The sequence below is a fragment of the Chanodichthys erythropterus genome, chromosome 17, assembly GCF_024489055.1.
Source record: "Chanodichthys erythropterus isolate Z2021 chromosome 17, ASM2448905v1, whole genome shotgun sequence".
Lineage (NCBI taxonomy): Eukaryota > Metazoa > Chordata > Actinopteri > Cypriniformes > Xenocyprididae > Chanodichthys > Chanodichthys erythropterus.
Genome location: NC_090237.1, coordinates 27966738 through 27984987, shown reverse-complemented (window position 1 = coordinate 27984987; position 18250 = coordinate 27966738). Strand labels below are relative to the sequence as shown.

At 36.7% G+C, this 18250-nt stretch overlaps 1 protein-coding gene across 4 annotated transcripts in view; it reads right to left on the bottom strand.

Moving 5' to 3' along the window:
- aplp1 (amyloid beta (A4) precursor-like protein 1) overlaps window positions 1–18250 on the bottom strand; it is a 76954-nt gene that overhangs the window by 16459 nt on the left and 42245 nt on the right. For all 4 annotated transcript variants that reach the window (XM_067365119.1, XM_067365120.1, XM_067365121.1 and 1 more), the window contains exons 2-5: window positions 10094–10279; window positions 4758–4887; window positions 529–641; window positions 11–207 (exon numbers count right to left, since the gene is read on the bottom strand). In XM_067365119.1, coding sequence (XP_067221220.1) covers window positions 11–207; window positions 529–641; window positions 4758–4887; window positions 10094–10279 — 626 coding nt within the window. The remainder of the gene's footprint in view (window positions 1–10; window positions 208–528; window positions 642–4757; window positions 4888–10093; window positions 10280–18250) is intronic.

The window sequence follows — 18250 nt, the reverse complement described above, 5'->3', positions numbered from 1 at the left end:
ACTTCTTTACCTGGTGGCAACTTTTTCTCCAGCCATGGAGACGAGGGGTGTTGTTTCTCCTTGTACAGTGTCTGCAGTCTCCGTCTCACCCCGTCCGCTCGATCCTGCCCTGCCGGGGCAACAGACGTACTCCACCCCACGGAAACGGTCACCGCACGGCAACAACATCCCATAACTATGCAGCTCCAGACTGTCAGCTGTGCAGGCCTAATGGGCAGGGCAAAAGAAGAATGACTGCAGCAGTGCTTTAAAATCAGCACATTATTTCTTTTTGTTATCTTTTTTGTAATTGCTCGTACATGTCAGGGTGAAATGACCTATAAATCTCAAATGGGAAAACCTGGAGTACCAGGAGATACCGGTGATAATGCAGAGAGGAAATGAGAAAAAGAAGATCATAGATCACAGCGGGCGACTGCAATTTCAGAGGCATCACACTAACCATTAAAGATGTGAAGCTATTAAAGTTGAATTCCAGTTCTTCCAATACTTTTTCAGGTTGTAATTTTCTGAGCTTTTATTATTTACCTCTTTGGCGATGTTGTGCCAGTACACGTAGCTCTCACAGGAATCCATCTGCTCCTGGTGCAAGAAACGGCAGCGATCTGGAACCAAGAGTGCCTCGCTGACATACTCACCCACTGAGAGAAAAGAGAAAAAACATAATAAAATCATTAAAAAAATAAAACAAAAAAACATTATTAATAAAGCATGAAGCTACATTAGTGTTCAAAAGTTTGAGGTCAGTAAGAATTTTATTATTTTATTTAGCAACACATTAAATTATGGAAGAGGATTAGGGCCAGGCAATAATAAAAACAATAAAACAATCTCGAGATTAAAGTTTGTTAAATTTAGAGAAAAAAATCATTAAATTTCAAGAAAAAAGTTGAGATAAAATGTTGAGAATAAAGTCATTAATTTATGAGAAAAAAGCCGTTAAATTGCAAGAACAAATTTATTAAATTATGAGAAAAATGGCAATAAATTTGGAGAAAAAAGTTGAGATAAAATGTTGAGAATAAACTCTTTTTTTCTCATAATTTAATGAGTTTATTCTCAACATTTTATCTCGACTTTTTTCTCCAAATTTAACACGTTTTTTCTCGAGATGGTTTTATTTTTTTATTATTGCTTGGCCCTAATCCTTTTCCGTATTAAATTGATCAAAGTGACAGCAAAAGACTTAATGTTGCAAAAGATTTACATTTCAAATAAATGCTTTTTTTTTTTTTTTTTTTTGTGTTCAAAAAATACAAAAATCCACAAAAGCAGTTTTCAACATTGATCAAACAAATAAATTACATTTCAAAATATTTTAAAATCCAAAATATTTAAAATTAAAACATTTTAAATTGTAACAATATTTCACAATATACTGTATTTTTGATCAAATAAATGCATTTTTCAAAAACACCCCTTTTATGATAATAACTGGAATTTATAAATAAATTCCTGAATAGATAACTGGATGAGAAATTAGCCAGACAATACTGGAGATAAAAAAAAAAAAAAAAAGTGGTGTTAGCATTTTTAAAAATGCCCACGTGAGCTGATGAGGCAAATATAAGAAGTGGGAACTTAAAATATGTGCAGTATGTGAGCAGAAACCAAGGACAAAAGCTCCTCAGAGCCAAACCGCTGCACAAGCATTACATATTCATCAACATTAGTACTGAGCCAACAGATTTATGATTTATTTATTTATTTTTGGTTGTGATATAACATATTTGTACAGCATTGCAGATGCATTGCATTGTATTACAAAACGATGCTGTCATATTATAGTTAAGAAATCTCAGAAACATCATGTAGGTGCCCCTATTATTCTAATGGTATTTTCATGGTTCCTAATTTTGTTTTGAAGGTCTTCTACAATAGGTTTACATATATCCAAAGTCAAAAACACCTAAATTTTCTCATAATATACACTGCAGAATCACTTCTTTTCTAACAGTTCAATAAAGGATTCGGTCTCTTTAAACCCCTCCTTTCCGAGAGCCTGATCTGCTCTGATTGGTCAGATGGCCCAATTCCAGCAACAACTACAGTGTTTGAGGGCGGGTCAAAGTAGACATTGTTTGCGGGCAGCCAATGAAGACCATGAAGACAATGAAGGCTGGCATTATGCAAATTTGTTGCAAACCTATGGGCCCTATTTTAACGATCTAAACGCAAAGTGTAAAGCGCACGGCGCAGGTGCACTCAGGGCGTGTCCAAATCCACTTTTGCTATTTTAACGACGGAAAAACGGTCCGTGCGGCGGGGCGCATTTTTGAAATGGGTTGTCCCTATTCTCTTAATGAGTAATGGGCGTAACGTTCAATAAACCAATCAGAGTGTCATCTCCCATTCCCTTTAAGAGCGAGATGCGCTCGCGCCATGACGGATTGCTATTTACATGGTGGAATTTGTTGGCGGAAAAGCTGAACGCTTTTCAAGCGAAGAAACCGATCTGCTCGTGCGCGAAGTTAAACGTTTAGTTAGAAGGTAAACGAAGTTACATTTTTATATTTATGTAGCCTACACAGTAATATTCTTTTACACTGTAATCCTTTTGTTTTTAATATTTGGCATGTTTGTGTGATGCGCATCCCTACCAACGCGCTCTAACAAAAAAATATTGCGCCATTGACTTTAGACTTTAGACCAGGTTTGAGTTGGTCAATGGCGCAGTCTATTTTCAGCTCCTTAAAATAGCAATGAGCCGGCAATGCGCCTGAACACACCTTATTTTTAGACCAGCACGCCCATGGGTGCACTAACTGGCGCAAATGCATCTACTAATTTAAGGACGTGGCGCTGAACGGGAAAACGCGAACGGCGCCGGACGCAAACTAGCAAACACACTTGCGCTGCGCCTTGCGTCGCATTGCGCCGGGTGTATTATAGGGCCCATGGGTTGAAGCAGGACGTAAGACTGTAATTACTGACTTGTTTTGGCAGTTCAGAATCGGTTCTTTATTTTGGGAGGCAATAACTCCAATTATTGTGTACTTTTATCTATACAACTTTGCAGACTTTTTACATTCACAAACAGCTATATTACAAACTGCATGAAAGGAAATATCTGAAAAAGATAATAGGAACACTTTAAAAGAAGGCAGCGGATATTTGCACTAAGTGAAAATAGCATATTTTCTTAGCGATAGATGCTATTTACACTGTGAAAATAGCAATATAGGCCTATTCTATTTACACTAAGTGAAAATAGCAATTTATTCTATTTACACTAAGTGACAATAGCAGCATTTTCTTAGCGATATGCTATTTACACTAGGTGAAAATAGCGATAGATTCTATTTACACCATGCAAGGGTATCAGTTCTTTGCAATAAGAGTAAATAGTAATTAGATGCTATCTATACTTTATATTGGCAGATACTATTTGCACCTCTGTATTTTTGTACATTAACAGGATGCAATAATATCAGAGAGTGTAAATGATTATATTTATTACAATTATTAAATGGATGCTGCCTCATTGAGAGAATAAAAACCCTCCCTACACCTTCCCCTAACCCTATCCGATAAACACTTTTAATATTATTAACACTCGTTTGCACTTTATTTGCACTTTTAGAACATTTTTTTCATTTTTATTGAAGATAAATGTGAGCTCGGCAAAAGGTGGATTTGAACCCGCATTGATAGCGTTAAAAGTCAAGTCTGCAAGCCTTACTCGCTACTGCTGCGCCACTAAAGATGTTGTAAACTGTGTGGGTTTTGAGTGGCCCCACCAGACATTGGTGGACGGAGCTAGAGTAAATTGCATTTGCCAACAAGAAACGCTATTTGCACTTAGTGTAAATAGACACTCCGTTACTATTTACTCTTATTGCAAAGAACTGATACTTTTACATGGTGTAAATAGAATCTATCACTATTTTCACCTAGTTTAAATAGCATATCGTTAAGAAAATGCTGCTTTAGTCACTTAGTGTAAATACACTCTAAAAAATGCTGGGTTAAAAACAACCCAAGTTGGGTTGAAAATGGACAAACCCAGCAACTGGGTTGTTTTAACCGAGCAATTGGGTTGTTTTAACCCAGCGGTAGGGTTAAATGTTTGCCCAACCTGCTGGGTAGTTTTATTTAACTCAACTATTGTTTAAAAATTACTGTATTGCTTAATTAAAATTAACCCAAAGTATGTTGGAAATGAACATTTATTAATGTTCAATGAATAATTATTAAACAATAAACATTTATTAAATTGCTTATTAATAAATGTATATTAATAAACTATTAAAACTATTAAATTTATATTAATAAAATATTAAAGCGTACAAAACATTCACCTTTTGTCTATTATTGTTGTCTCTAATTGCATCTGGTTTTTAATTTCCCAACTATTTTGGGTTCATTTTAAGCTAGCCATATAGCAATTTTTAAACAATAGTTGGTTTAAATAAAACTACCCAGCAGGTTGGGCAAACATTTAACCCTACCGCTGGGTTAAAACAACCCAATTGCTGGGTTTGTCCATTTTCAACCCAACTTGGGTTGTTTTTATGTCAGCTGCCTTAAAAGAATTGTTCACCAAATAAACTGTGTAAATGATAGTAGAATTGTTATTTTGGGTGAATTGTTCATTCAGTTCATGTCCATCAAAGAATTTAGCTGCAAAACTAAACACATTGTTGATTGAGGTTTACAACAAACTACATTTGATAATGCTGTGTAAATTGGGTCTATATTGCATTCTTGATGGGAGGTCTGTATTACAAACTGTTTAGGATGTGTTTGTGACTCACCCAGACAACGGTAGGGCACGACGATGAAGGAGCGGGTCTGACAGTGACCCCAGCCCTTCTTACACCAGCCCAGGATGGTCGCTGGAGATGAGGCCTCTTCCACGTGGGAGATCTGCAGTCCTGGATACATCTGACATACGTCGAGAACAACAGACACAAACAGACGTGAGGAAAGAGCAGGGGACAGGAGTCAGGATCACAAGAGTTGGAAGAAGGATAGGGGAATAATACATTTATCATGCAGAAAACAATAAGAACAAGGGGATGAGAAGGAATGGGACAAAAATAAACAAAACCACTCAGGATCCATGGAAGTCATTTGGGCACAGTTTGTCACTGCACAGTGAAATTATCAATTATTTTTGATCATGTTTCTGAAAAAGTACACTGTAAAAAAAAAATTAAAATGTTACCTGCCATTTCTGTGTAATTAAATACTTTCTGGGTGAAAATTGTTTCTAAACCAAATGTTTTTCATTGTAGTTGCACATGGGAGTCATTTTATATGACCATATAGCTAAACCACACATGCAATTAATAGCAAGCCAGATAAATACATAATGGATGCTTTTTTTTAGCGGATGGTTACTTTTTAATGGGAACCTCTCATTTTACCACAAGAGGGAGTCGCTGAGTCAATCATGCCAGCAAGACTGCAGCACTTTAGAGGAATAAGAAAAAAAAAATCTGTGTTTGGCCGGCAGGGGGCGTCAGAAAACTCATTGCGTATTATTCACGAATTTCCAAAGCAATTATGCCTCACCTTCAAAAACTTGTTTGGAGGGGCACTGAGTCATACTGAATCATCTGTACATTATTCTGATTTATGTATGATTCAAAATAAAATCATAAACTGAATTACACAGGAGGGAGCATAGGAAAAGAGGGAAAAATGGATATATATGTACGTATATTCAGGAATATACATGTGCATATTGTCACATTAGGTTTGTTTCACTATATATTTTTATATATAGATTAGATTTGACAAGACAAGGTCAGTTACACAGATAAAAAAAAATAATAATAACCTTTTAATTTCAAGTGAGTAAAAATTCAACATTATATTAAAGGGTTAGTTCACCCAAAAATGAAAAATCTGTCAATAATAACTCACCTTCATGTCGTTACAAACCCATAAGACCTTCGTTCAGCTTCGGAACACAAATTAAGATATTTTTGATAAAATCCGATGGCTCAGTGAGGCCTCCATTGACAGCAAGTTTGGAATCAATGGTTCGGAGCATGTATCAAACATGATTTCAGTAAACGAGGTTTTATGTCAAAAGTGTTTTGAAATTTCAATGGTTCACCACTGGGGGGCGTGACTTTGGCAGTTTGATACATACTCCGAACCACTGATTCGAAACAAAAGCTTCGTAAAGCTTCATCATGAAGCAGTGTTTTGAAATCACCCATCACTAGATATTGTTGAATAAATTCGTTATTTTGTTTTTTGGTGCACAAAAAGTATTCTCGTCGCTTCATAACATTAAGGTTGAACCACTGTAGTCACATGATCTGTTTTAAATACATCTTTAGTAGCTTTCTGGCCATCTGAAAGTGTTGATTATCTTGCTGTCTATAGAGGCATCACTGAGCCATCGGATTTTATCAAAAATATCTTAATTTGTGTTTTGAAGTTGAACCTTACGGGTGTGGATCGACATGAGGGTGAGTAATTAATAACAGAATTTTATTTATTTTGTGAATAACGTTCTCTTATTATCCACTTTTTTCTTTTATTTGTTTACCAAGGACTATATTGAATTTGCTTAAACATTTGTTACTTAAACTTTTTATACCTAAGACAACTGCTTAAAGGGTTTGCGCTCACAATCTACTGCATTTCAGTGTCCTTTAGCTGTAAATATATATTCACAATACCAGACAACCTTGAGTCCATTACTGCTCAATTATGACATATTGTTCAAATTAATGTAGAGTAGTATTTGCAAATATTCTCTGAAAAAGAGTATTGTCCTAGGTATATGCATGCATCTAATCTATTCACACTGGGCTGAAACAAGTGAGAGTGTAATCTTACAGACATATGGGAAGGGATTATTATGTTCTAAACAAGCTCTGGCAATGAGGCCGCAGTCCACTGGCAGACTGCTAGTCTAAACCTGATCCAGCCAGGAGAATGACATATTCTTTGGCCTCTTCATTCAATTTTGATGTCACTCGTGCCAGCTAGCTTATGTATATGCCACTTCGTGCCAGGCTAGAATGCGGGCACAATAATGCTTTTAAAAGCCATTAGGCAGAATGATTGGTTGACTGGTTCAGCCCAGATTAGAGCACAACGAGGTGATTTTACACTGCGGAGCTAGGGACAGTGTGTTGATTCAGACAAGGTTGGACAGACATTGCTGGCACTTTTAGTGCAGAGAGAAACAAAACACGCTTTTTTTTCAGGCTGACATCTCAATTTTCAGAATTGCTGTCATGAAATAATACAGGCTTAGAGTATTGTGCACTGATTTCAGCCATGAAATACGCTAAATCTTATTCGGCGAGACGCATTGCTGTATTTGGCAATCGAGATATATTGAATGACCAGAAGAATGCAGGAAAGCGTGGAATTTTTCAATCTCGTTATCCGTTAGGAATGCAATGGAAATTGGCATTATACAACATTGCAAATCTACAGGGATGCAGGGGAATGCTATTTTGCAATGTCGATATCCTAAAGGGATACAGAAGTGCTGCTGTAAACTGATGAAAAACCGAGAAAAACAGCTAAGCATTGCTCATCCCTAATTCCTTTAGATGAGACAACAGGGACGAAAACTTGCAATCCTCTTAGGAGTCAGAGAATGCAGTCACATTAGCCGCACAATATGTTTGAGCCCGAGGCGTATGGAGATCATAAATCTCCACTGCTGATTGATGGTGAAAAATATGGCCATTATCCTGCGCACTTAATACGGGAAGAGTTAGAGAGAGATTTGCATCGAGTTCCCTATGTATGCACATAAATGGTGTTGCACATTTTGGTCTTGTTTTACAATGCTAATATTAGAGCAGGCTGCCCTCGGCGTTCACCTTGAGAATATGCTTGAGTGGAGAATGTCAGAGGATGCTTGTCCACATAGTAATTAAACCAATCACTGTGCATGCTAATGTAGGTGCGTTGAGTTTGATGTTTTGTGCTTGACTGAAATTAATTACATAAGTTCAACAGAACAGAATGAAAGTAGAAGAGAACATAATACAATCGGTCGAATAGAATCGGAATCCACTGAGCAGAAAAGGCCAGTGGAATAGATCCAAACAAAACACAAAACAAAAATGGAATGGAATCAAATTATACGAAACTAAATCAAATTGAAAAACAAGAAAACAAAAACACAGGGAACAGAATGAAACAATGAAATATGGTACAAAACAAAATACTGTAAATAAACAATAATCCCTTAAAAGAAAATATATATGAGAGAAGAGCAGAAAAAATAATAAAAATAAAAATAGAAGAAACTAGATTAAGGGTTAGTTCACCCAAAAATGAAAATTCTGTCATTAATTACTCACCCTCATGTTGTTCCACACCTGTAAGACCTTCATTCATCTTCAGAACACAAATTAAGACATTTCTGATAAAATCCGATGGCTCAGTGAGGCCTTCATTGACAGCAAGTTAATTAACACTTTCAGATGGCCAGAAAGCTACTAAAGACATATTTAAAACAGTTCATGTGACTACAGTGGTTCAACCTTAAAGGTGCCCTAGATTGTTTTTTTACAAGATGTAATATAAGTCCTAGGTGTCCCCTGAATGTGTCTGTGAAGTTTCAGCTCAAAATACCCCATAGATTTTTTTTAATTAATTTTTTTAACTGCCTATTTTGGGGCATCATTAACTATGCACTGATTTTTTCAGCACGGCCCCTTTAAGAGATGCGCTTCCTCTGCCACACGAGCTCTCGACTATATATACATCGCTTAAACAAAGTTTACACAGCTAATATAACCCTCAAATGGATCTTTACAAGATGTTCGTCATGCATGCTGTATGCATGCTTCGATTTATGTGAGTAAAGTATTTATTTAGATGTTTACGTTTGATTTTGTGTGAGTTTGAGGCTTTGCTCTGTGGCTAAAGCTAACATTACACACTGTTGGAGAGATTTATAAAGAATGAAGTTGTGTTTATGAATTATACAGACTGCAAGTGTTTAATAATGAAAATAATGACGGCTCTTGTCTCCGTGAATACAGTAAGAAACTATAGTAACTTTAACCTCATTTAGCAGTATATTAGCAACATGCCAATGAAACATTTAGAAAGACAATTTACAAATATTACTAAAAATATCATGATATCATGGATCATGTCAGTTATTATTGCTCCATCTGCCATTTTTCGCCGTTGTTCTTGCTTGCTTACTTTGTCTGTGCACTGATCCAGACTTTAATACTGCCTTTCCTTGTCTAATGTGTCGAATGGGCTGGCATTATGCAAATATTGGGGTCATACATATTAATGATCCCGACTGTTACGTAACAGTCGGTGTTATGTTGAGATCCGAGTGTTTTCCGTAAGTCTTTTAAACAAATGAGATTTATATAAGAAGGAGGAAACAATGGAGTTTGAAACTCAATGTATGTCTTTTCCATGTACTGAACTCTTGTTATTCAACTATGCCGAGGAAAATTCAAATTCTGATTCTAGGGCACCTTTAATGTTATGAAGCGACGAGAATACTTTTTGTGCACCAAAAAACAAAATAATGAGTTTATTCAACAATATCTAGTGATGGGCGATTTCAAAACACTGCTTCATGAAGCTTTACAAATCTTTTGTTAGGATGTAACACTTAGGATGTAACGAAGCCTCGTTTACTGAAATCATGTGACTTTCGCAGTTTGATACATGCTCCGAACCATTGATTCCAAACAAAAGATTTGTAAAGCTTCAAGCAGTGTTTTGAAATCGCCCATCACTAGATATTGTTGAATAAAGTCATTATTTTGGCGCACAAAAAGTATTCTCGTCGCTTCATAATATTAAGGTTGAACCATTGTACTCACATTAACTGTTTAAAAAATGTTTTTAGTAGCCATGGGTGTGAGAGTGAATAAAATTCCTCACAGAACCAAAAATATCTTAATTTGTGTTCTGAAGATGAACGAAGGTCTTACGGGTGTGGAACAACATGAGGGTGAGTAATTAATGACAGAAATTTTCATTTTTGGGTGAACTAACCCTTAAAATATAACAGAAAAAAGCACAAAGCAAAATATTGTACACAAAGCTGAAAACAAAACAAAAAAAAACAGGAGTAAAAAACAAAACAAAACAAAACAAAACAATCAGAATAGAATAGCACCTCTTGGCAGTATGACAGGATCTTGCTGGGCTGTGTGAAGCATCCTTGTCGTCCCTGAGGATCTGGTTCCCACTGTCCGCTCTCAGTGTTCATGTGTAGAAGCTGACGACCACAAAACATGGCAATCTGAGGTTCTGCCACATGAGGACCGCCAACCGGTCCATTCACCTCTGTCATGGCCAGAGCCTGAGAAAGAGGAAGCAAGAGATTTTGATTTATATGCTGATTCAAAGTCAAAGTGACCTTCAATTCTACATTAAAACATTAAATTTTCTGTACACATATGTTCTTGCAGGTCTTTTCTTACAAAACTTGACTTGTGACTACATTATAACCAAAGCAAGAATACAAGTCAAGGGCCAATCTATTACAATACATTACAACATAGTAGACAAACACAACAGAAAATGTGTATACAACACTTTAATCTTCTAGAGAAGATATGCAAACTTTATATCTTTTAAAGTATTGAGAGAATGAGAGAACTCATTGTTCGGAGTTCGAAGTGTCCTACATTCTCGATAAAAACAAGTTAAGCCTGGCTGCCTGTTATTACTGCAAACCACAGAGCGATAAGAAATATTCGAGGCCAGCAAAAATTCAGAACGATAGGAAAGTGGAAAGGAAAGGACGAGGAGAGACACAGAGACAGGAACGAAGAGTGAGTACAGTTGTTATCACTGCCCTGACAGCGAGGAGGAAATATAACATGGAGCCTCATTATTGAATTTCAAATTGAGCCAGCAAGCCAGACCTGCTGATAACCCTAAATGCAGCTTATCCATCTTCCATCAAACTTGTGTGTCTTACTGAAGGACAGGCAAAGACAGTACACTGAGTTGCAGATGTGCACAGCAACAGCTTTTGTCACTGGATAGTCACAAATATGTCTGCTCACCCATCAGGTGAAAATGTTAATGAATTCAAAAGGGCAAAATGTGAACTATTATCTTTAAAAAGGTAGAAGAGCCGCATTATTATAATTGTCATTTTATCGACAAAACAAAGTGGCATTTTCTCTGTGAATATGGTATTTATTCTGTTATTGAAGTGTACTTTCCACAATCCCTTCTTGATTATCTCCGGCTGTGTTGGGAATGGAGAGCTGTACGTACGGCACTGTAAATGTAAACAGCTGTAAGGTCTGCACAGGATCAAAAATTTAGCAGGCCCATCATAAACAGTGTTTAAGCCTTACAGGTGCCGTAGAACGTGTTTTCAAAAGATGTAATATAAGTCTAAGGTGTCCCCTGAATGTGTCTGTGAAGTTTCAGCTCAAAATACCCCATAGATATTTTTTTAATTAATTTTTTTAACTGCGTATTTTGGGGCATCATTAAATATGCGCAAATTCAGGCTGCGGCCCCTTTAAATTCTTGTGCTCCACGGCCACAGAGCTCACGCTTGCCTTAAACAGCATAAACAAAGTTCACACAGCTAAATATAATCCTCAAAATGGATCTTTACAAAGTGTTCGTCATGCAGCATGTCTAATCGTGTAAGAATGGTATTTATTTGAATGTTTACATTTCATTCTGAATGAGTTTGAGGCTATGCTCCATGGCTAAAGCTAACATTACACACTGTTGGAGAGATTTATAAAGAATGAAGTTGTGTTTATGAATTATACAGACAGCAAGTGTTTAAAAATGAAAATAGCGACGGCTCTTGTCTCTGTGAATACAGTAAGAAACAATGGTAACTTTAACCACATTTAACAGTACATTAGCAACATGCTAACGAAACATTTAGAATATTGGGGTCATACATATTAATGATCCCGACGGTTACGTAACAGTCGGTGTTATGTTGAGATTTGCCTGTTCTTCAGGTCTTTTAAACAAATGAGATTTACATTAGAAGGAAGAAACAATGGAGTTTGAGACTCACTGTATGTCATTTCCATGTGCTGAACTCTTGTTTTTCAACTATGCCGAGGTAAATTACATTTTCCATTCTACGGCACCTTTAACCCATTGAACTTTTGTTTGTAAATCTCGCATTGGTTCCGGCCTGGCGGACACTAACAGCTCACCGGACACGTTTTATGGCTATTTCGATAGATTCCTGAACATCTCGCTTGCGACTTCAAATGAGCATGGTCAACTTGGATCGAATTACTGCAAGCCATGTGGCTACATTCCAGAACAGCCAAATCTCAATACACACCACACACACACACACACACACACACACACACACACACACACACACACACACACACACACACACACACACACACACACACACACACACACACACACACACACACACACACAGACACACACACAAACATACTTAGAGCTTGTATGTACAGTTATTCTCAAAATATGACTGTGCCAAAGTGTACCCGCCATTGAGTTCTAATTGCATATAGGTATCCCTACTCTATAAGTTTAGCTAGGACTGTAGTTGTGCTAGTGTCACTTATAACGATAAAATTTGACTGTAAACTATAACTTCTCTTGTATGCCTTTCCGACCTGACAAGTTTGGTTTCTTTGTAAAGCTCTCTTTATGGTACTATGGAGAAAATACACTCCGATCTGAAGCTTCATAAATTATGCAAATCGAGCCACAAGACAAGACAAAGGAAAGTTTTGCCCGCCAGGATTGCCCACGCATCTATTGGCTATCTCACCCAAGGAGGCGTGTTGGCTTGGTTTTCCATAAAAGACAACAACACGCAATTTTTCCTTTGTCTCTCAATTGTCCCTGAATTGTCCATCGTCCTCTTGTGCACATCGCGCTTCCATCACGCGCTCATCTTCTTTCGGGACCACCATCTCCGGTGAAAAGAACTTTCAAGTCCTCAGTTCAAATCTTCCCGCGGAAACGGAAGAAGCCAACGAACCGCAGCAGCACTGAACTGAAACCCCGCATGCAAACTAACTGCAAGTACCGCTTCTCCATCTTAGATTTGATAACTGTCATACGACTTAATGATACTGGTTCTTTGCTGGCTCTCAAGGACTGTTAGTAAGTTTTGCTGCTTGTCTTCTCTCTTTTCCTGTCTTTACTTTTGCTTTTGTATATATGTATATCCTCTGTGTATATTTAGATGTATAACTAACAGTTTGCTGGACAAACTAGGATAGTTTCCCTAAACAGCTATTAAACTAGAACTAATCATATATGTAATTGATTATAATTTGTTGTAATTAATTCACAATATATGTGCATAATTCCCTCTTGGGTCGATATATGTATCATAATTAATCATAAGGCTTTATGATTTATTATATTCATATATTTCACCCATAAATTTATCAAATACTTGTAATATCGCTAAAGATTTGTTACACAGCATTTAAATAAATGAATAACAATAACACTTTAAATAACAAGTGAATATCTTAATAAATAAATAAAATACTAAAATACTACTTTCTATCTGTCACGAATCCTGTCAGTTTCGGACTACACTTCCCAGCATCCATCTTGCCTATCACATGCACCCACTCCACCAATCACCTATTGCCACATACTCCTGAAGCTCTTTACCTGGACTACAAAGGACTCTCACTCACACACACACACATTGTGAGGTCTTGTTTTCTCTGTAGCATTTCCAAGCGTTATTTACCCTGTCTGTCTGCCTGTTTCTGATCCTGTCTGTTCTCTGTGTACGATTCCTGCTGCCTGCCCTTTTGACCTTTTGGACTGTTTATCGTTTCCTGGTTTTGTGAATGATATCTGCCTGTCCCGATTCCCTGCCTGTTCAACGATAACGATTCTGCCTGCTCTCTGCCATACCTGTTTGCCACTGTTTGACCCTTGCCTGTTTAACTACAAACTCTGCTTTAATAAAGCTTGCACATGGATCCAATCCTGAGTCCCACCTCATTACACTATTATTAAATAAAATATTAATTATAAATAAACAAACAAACAAACAAACAAACACTTTAAATAATAAATAAATATTTTAATAAATAAAATATTAAAACAATAATATTATTAAATAAAATATTAATTATCAATAAATTAATTAATTAAACACTTTAAATAATATATAAATATTTTAATAAATAAAATACTAAAACAATACTATTACTAAATTAAGTATTAATTATGAATAAACAAACAAATAAATAAATAAACACTTTAAATATAGATAAATATATTAAATAATAAATAAATATTTTAATAAATAAAATACTAACATAATACTATTATTAAATAAGATGTTAATTATGAACAAAAAACAAACACTTTAAATAATAAACAAATATTCTAATAAATAAAATACTTAAAACTTAAATAATAAGAGTATTAAATAAAATATTAATTATAAACAAACAAACAAACAAACACTTTAAATAATAAACAAATATTTAAAAAAATACTAAAATAATACTATTATCAAATAAAATATTATTTATGACTGAATGAATGAATGAATGAATGAATGAATGAATGAATGAATGAATGAATGAATGAATGAATGAACTCATTTCAATTAGTTTCAAACTGTATACAATATCAGTGGAAATAAAATAAGATTATACATGGAAATTAAATTAAATATAGGCATATAGTATTCAGGTGTTCCTTGCATTCAAAAAACAGCATACATACTGCATACTGCAGGAAATAGTAAGAGTACGGCATTGAGAACACACCCTCAGTTCCTGATTCATTCTATTCTCACCTTCACTCTCACAATACTCAGTTTCTAGTTCATTCACATCCTTTCTGTCTCTTTGGCAAAGGATGTAGGTATTGATCTGAAATCTGTTCAGCACTCCTGGAGGAAGGGCCCCGGGGACAGTCACAAATGCAGAGCAAACAGTAACCCCATGCTAGAGTCAGATGTTAATACAAGCTCATTGACCACTAGGTCATTTGAGTACAGCAACACAGAGCAGGAAACAAGGGATCAGGCGAGAAGAGAAAGTCTAATCAGGGGAGAGGCTTCATTTCATCTGGTTATCTACCCATTTCACTGTTTAAGGCTTAGTAGCGGTAGTCGGCACACTAATCGCTTCTCTGCAATGAGGAAAAAATGAGTGTTTGTTTCTGTGTTTGTATATTATATGCATGTCATTTGTCTTCTGCGGGGACAAGTCTCACATATATACATATTTTTTGTATGTAGTCTACAATTTATTCTAAAACCACTTAGAAAATGTAAAAAAAGCTTGTTGTTACTAAACTCACTTTAATAATCCCAAAGCAAATGAAATCACATCAAATATATAGCTGTGGTCATATTTAATTCAGTCAAAAAATAATGCTTTTAAATTATACATTTTATAGAACAGATTATAAAATAAACAATAAAAAACAATGATTTTGAGGCAACAAAATAAAAACAACATGTGCAAGAATCGTCACTGACAGAGCTGCTTTTTAGAAGAGAAAATTACTGTGCCTTTCAAAAGCATCATTAATCTGGGGTTTGTCTGCGCTGGGGTGATTTATCCTGGATTAAGTCTAATCTGATAAATTAGAGTCAAATTTATATCAGGGTACAGACACTGAATTGATGAGAGGCAGCCATTTCAATGAGTGATTGTTTAAGAGTGTCAGACGGATATATATAAAACAGCTGTAAGGTCTGGTCGTAATAGTGTATTCAAGGTGTAATAGTGCATTCACATGGCAATCCACACTCCAAGCCAGAAGGGGGCGTGCATGAAAATGCAATGCTATTTGCTAACCCCACAAAATGAAAACGTGCAGATGAAGAAGAAAAGATGATCTATGCATAAATATGTTTATGTGTAATCTCTCTGTAACCAGTGTTTCAACCAACCACGGGAAGACATCAATAAAACAGCTTGAGAATACACGTAGCATTACATTTACCTCAGGCAAGTCATTCAGTGTCCACAGCATGTTAGTTCACTATATATATATATATATATATATATATATATATATATATATATATATATATATATATATATATATTATAGTGACATATAGTGACACCCCAGACATTTTTGTAAATATTTTGTTATATCTTTTCATGTGACAACACTGAAGAAATTACACTTTGCTACAATGTAAAGTAGTGAGTGTACAGCTTGTATAACAATGCCATTGGCCACAAAAGTGAGTACACCCCTGAAAATGTCCAAATTGGGCCCAATTAGCCATTTTCTCTCCCCGGTGTCATGTGACTTGTTAGTGTTACAAAGTCTCACACCATACAGTGGTTTAATAGGACAAGTTCCACTCAGAACAGGCCTTGCCATGGTCGACCAAAGAAGTTGAGTGCACATGCTCAGGGTCATATCCAGAGGTTGTGTTTGGGAAATAGACGTATGAGTGCTGCCAGCATTGCTGCAGAGGTTGAAGGGGTGGGGGGTCAGCCTGTCAGTGCTCAGACCATAAGCCGCACACTGTGAAAAATTGGTCTGCATGGCTGTTGTCCCAGAAGGAAGCCTCTTCTAAAGATGATGCACAAGAAAGCCTGCAAACAGTTTGCTGAAGACAAGCAGACAAAGGACATGGATTATTGGAACCATGTCCTGTGTTCTGACCAAGATAAACGTATTTGGTTCAGATGGTGTCAAGCGTGTATGGCGGCAACCAGGCAAGGAGAACAAAGACAAGTGTGTCTTGCCTACAGTCAAGCATGGTGGTGACATGGTCTGGGGCTGTATGAGTGCTGCTGGCACTGGGTAGCTACAGTTCATTGAGGGAACCATGAATGAGCAGAGCATGATCCCCTCCCTTCGGAGACTGGGCCGCAGGGCAATATTCCAACATGATAACGACCCCAAACACACCTCCAAGAGGACCACTGCCTTGCTAAAGAAGCTGAGGGTAAAGATGATGGACTGGCCAAGCATGTCTCCAGACCTAAACCCTATTGAGCATCTGTGGGCCATCCTCAAATGGAAGGTAGAGGAGCGCAAAGTCTCTAACATCCACCAGCTCTGTGATGTCATCATGGAGGAGTGGAAGAGGACTCCATTGGCAACCTGTTAAGCTCTGGTGAACACAATGCCCAGAAGGGTTAAGGCAGTGCTGGAAAATAATGTTAGCCACACAAAATATTGACATTTTGGGCCCGATTTGGACATTTTCACTCAGGGGTGTGCTCACTTTTATGGCCAGCGGTTTAGACATTAATGGCTGTGTGTTGAGTTATTTTGAGGGGACAGCAAATTTACACTGTTATACAAGCTGTACACTATTTTACGGTGTAGCAAAGTGTAATTTCTTCAGTGTTCTTCATGTTGTCACATGAAAAGATATTTTGCAATTACATAGTTTAATTCTAATTTAATTCTAATGAAAAGCATATTTTTAATTATAAACCAATCTGATAGATGAATTCTAAATTAAAGTGCTCCATTGTCTATATCTGGCTAATTCAAGCAAGGAGAATTTCCTTCTTTATAGTAATTTTGATCAGTACAAATAGTAATTTTGATCAGTTCGGTTCTGTGGCCAAGAGCAATTTTAAGAGAATGGTAATGACTAATGACAAACAACACATTGTAACGTGATTATAACACCAGACTGGGTGTGCGTCAGTCTTGAATATGATTCTGCATGCATCAAATTCTGAGGGGGAGTGCTGTTGCGAGGTTGCACGACCTCTTACTTGTAGGCGGAAAGACGCAATCAAAGCAAAAAACAGCTTTTAGAAGCCTGTCATAGTTTTTTTTTTTTTTTTTACACTCCAAAGCTCGCTGCATTTCAATGGCATCCCCAGCGAGGGCACCAGTCTGGCAACCCTGGCAAAGATTGGAAACCCGGCGTACTTTAATCTTCAATGACAGAGTGAATGACAGACACACAGCACTCAGGCAACCAATTAGAGTGGAGATGCCCACAGGGAAGGGAAAAAAAGGAAAAAAGAGAGAGAGAAAGGCAAAATGTGAAAGTGATCAAAGGAAAACCCTGCCTCTGCTGGCCAATGCAAAAACGTTTGAAGTCCTAATTAAAATGTATGAGGAAATAAATATATAAATCAGAGCTGTAAATATACAGTAAATATACAGAGCCCGCAGGAGAGAGAGAGAGAAAGAGAGAGAGAGAGCGAGAGAGGGCAGCATTAGTGCAGAGCTGAGAATAAGAGGCAAATGCCATAAGGAGACTGTTGGATTAAAAATGATGAAAAAAAGGTTTGACAAATGGGTTTGTAACGCCACTGCAGTGTTTGCAGTGCACACCCATGTGTGCGAAATGCTCT